Source organism: Corapipo altera, unplaced genomic scaffold (genome assembly GCF_003945725.1).
Source record: "Corapipo altera isolate COAL_440 unplaced genomic scaffold, ASM394572v1 59779, whole genome shotgun sequence".
NCBI classification, from domain to species: Eukaryota; Metazoa; Chordata; class Aves; order Passeriformes; family Pipridae; genus Corapipo; species Corapipo altera.
This window is the reverse complement of record NW_020885243.1, coordinates 1-656: the sequence shown is the minus strand read 5'-3', so window position 1 is coordinate 656 and position 656 is coordinate 1. Positions and strand designations below refer to the sequence as shown.

The 656-nt window shown below is 38.1% G+C and overlaps 1 protein-coding gene across 1 annotated transcript in view; it reads right to left on the bottom strand.

Annotated features, from left to right (window-relative positions):
• The window catches only part of LOC113940283 (ribosomal oxygenase 2-like), a 9,322-nt gene extending 8,955 nt beyond the window's left edge, over positions 1–367 (bottom strand). Inside the window, 1 exon segment of the mRNA XM_027631402.1 lies at positions 22–367. Coding sequence (XP_027487203.1) covers positions 22–189 — 168 coding nt within the window. The 5' untranslated portion in view covers positions 190–367.
• Positions 368–656: the final 289 nt, after the last annotated feature.

The window sequence follows — 656 nt, the reverse complement described above, 5'->3', positions numbered from 1 at the left end:
AAGGCAATGAAATTCTCATACCTTTAATATGAACTCATGTGTGGGATTCCCAATCCTATCTTCTGATTCCACATTATATTCCCGAGCTAAAGGCACCGTTGGTTTCTAGAGCCGCCAGTGTTTCTCGCCTTCCAGCTGAAGGATAAACACCTGCAAAAGACCATAAATCCAAATCCATAAGGAAGTCATTCCTTTCACATTAAGTTTTAGATAGCTACAATTCAGAGAAATTGAAATTTGAACTAATTTTTTTGGTCTCTATTTAGAGACAACAGACAGAGGAGTTGTGAAGTGGGATCTGTTTTATCCTAAGGCAGGCATTTGGAAATCCCTGTTTCTCTCCAGTCACTTCAGTAAGTGCTAGAGAACTAACCCAAAAGGAACATCTGCCACACAAGTATCCAAAATTTCAGGTGAAAGAGGCTTATCCCCAACAGAGCATCAGAAACCTCTATAGGGTGCCCAATGGGGGGAGATGGCATGAGTTAGAAATGCTGGATGTGAGGCTGCTGAATAACAAGCATAAGGAAAATGAAACTCCAGGTGTATTTAATGGAAATGAAAATATTAAAAAGCAAAATATACATATAAGGATTGGATTTTTTGATTTGGTTTAAGTGGGATAGTCCAATTTTTTCTTTATAACACAGTGTATA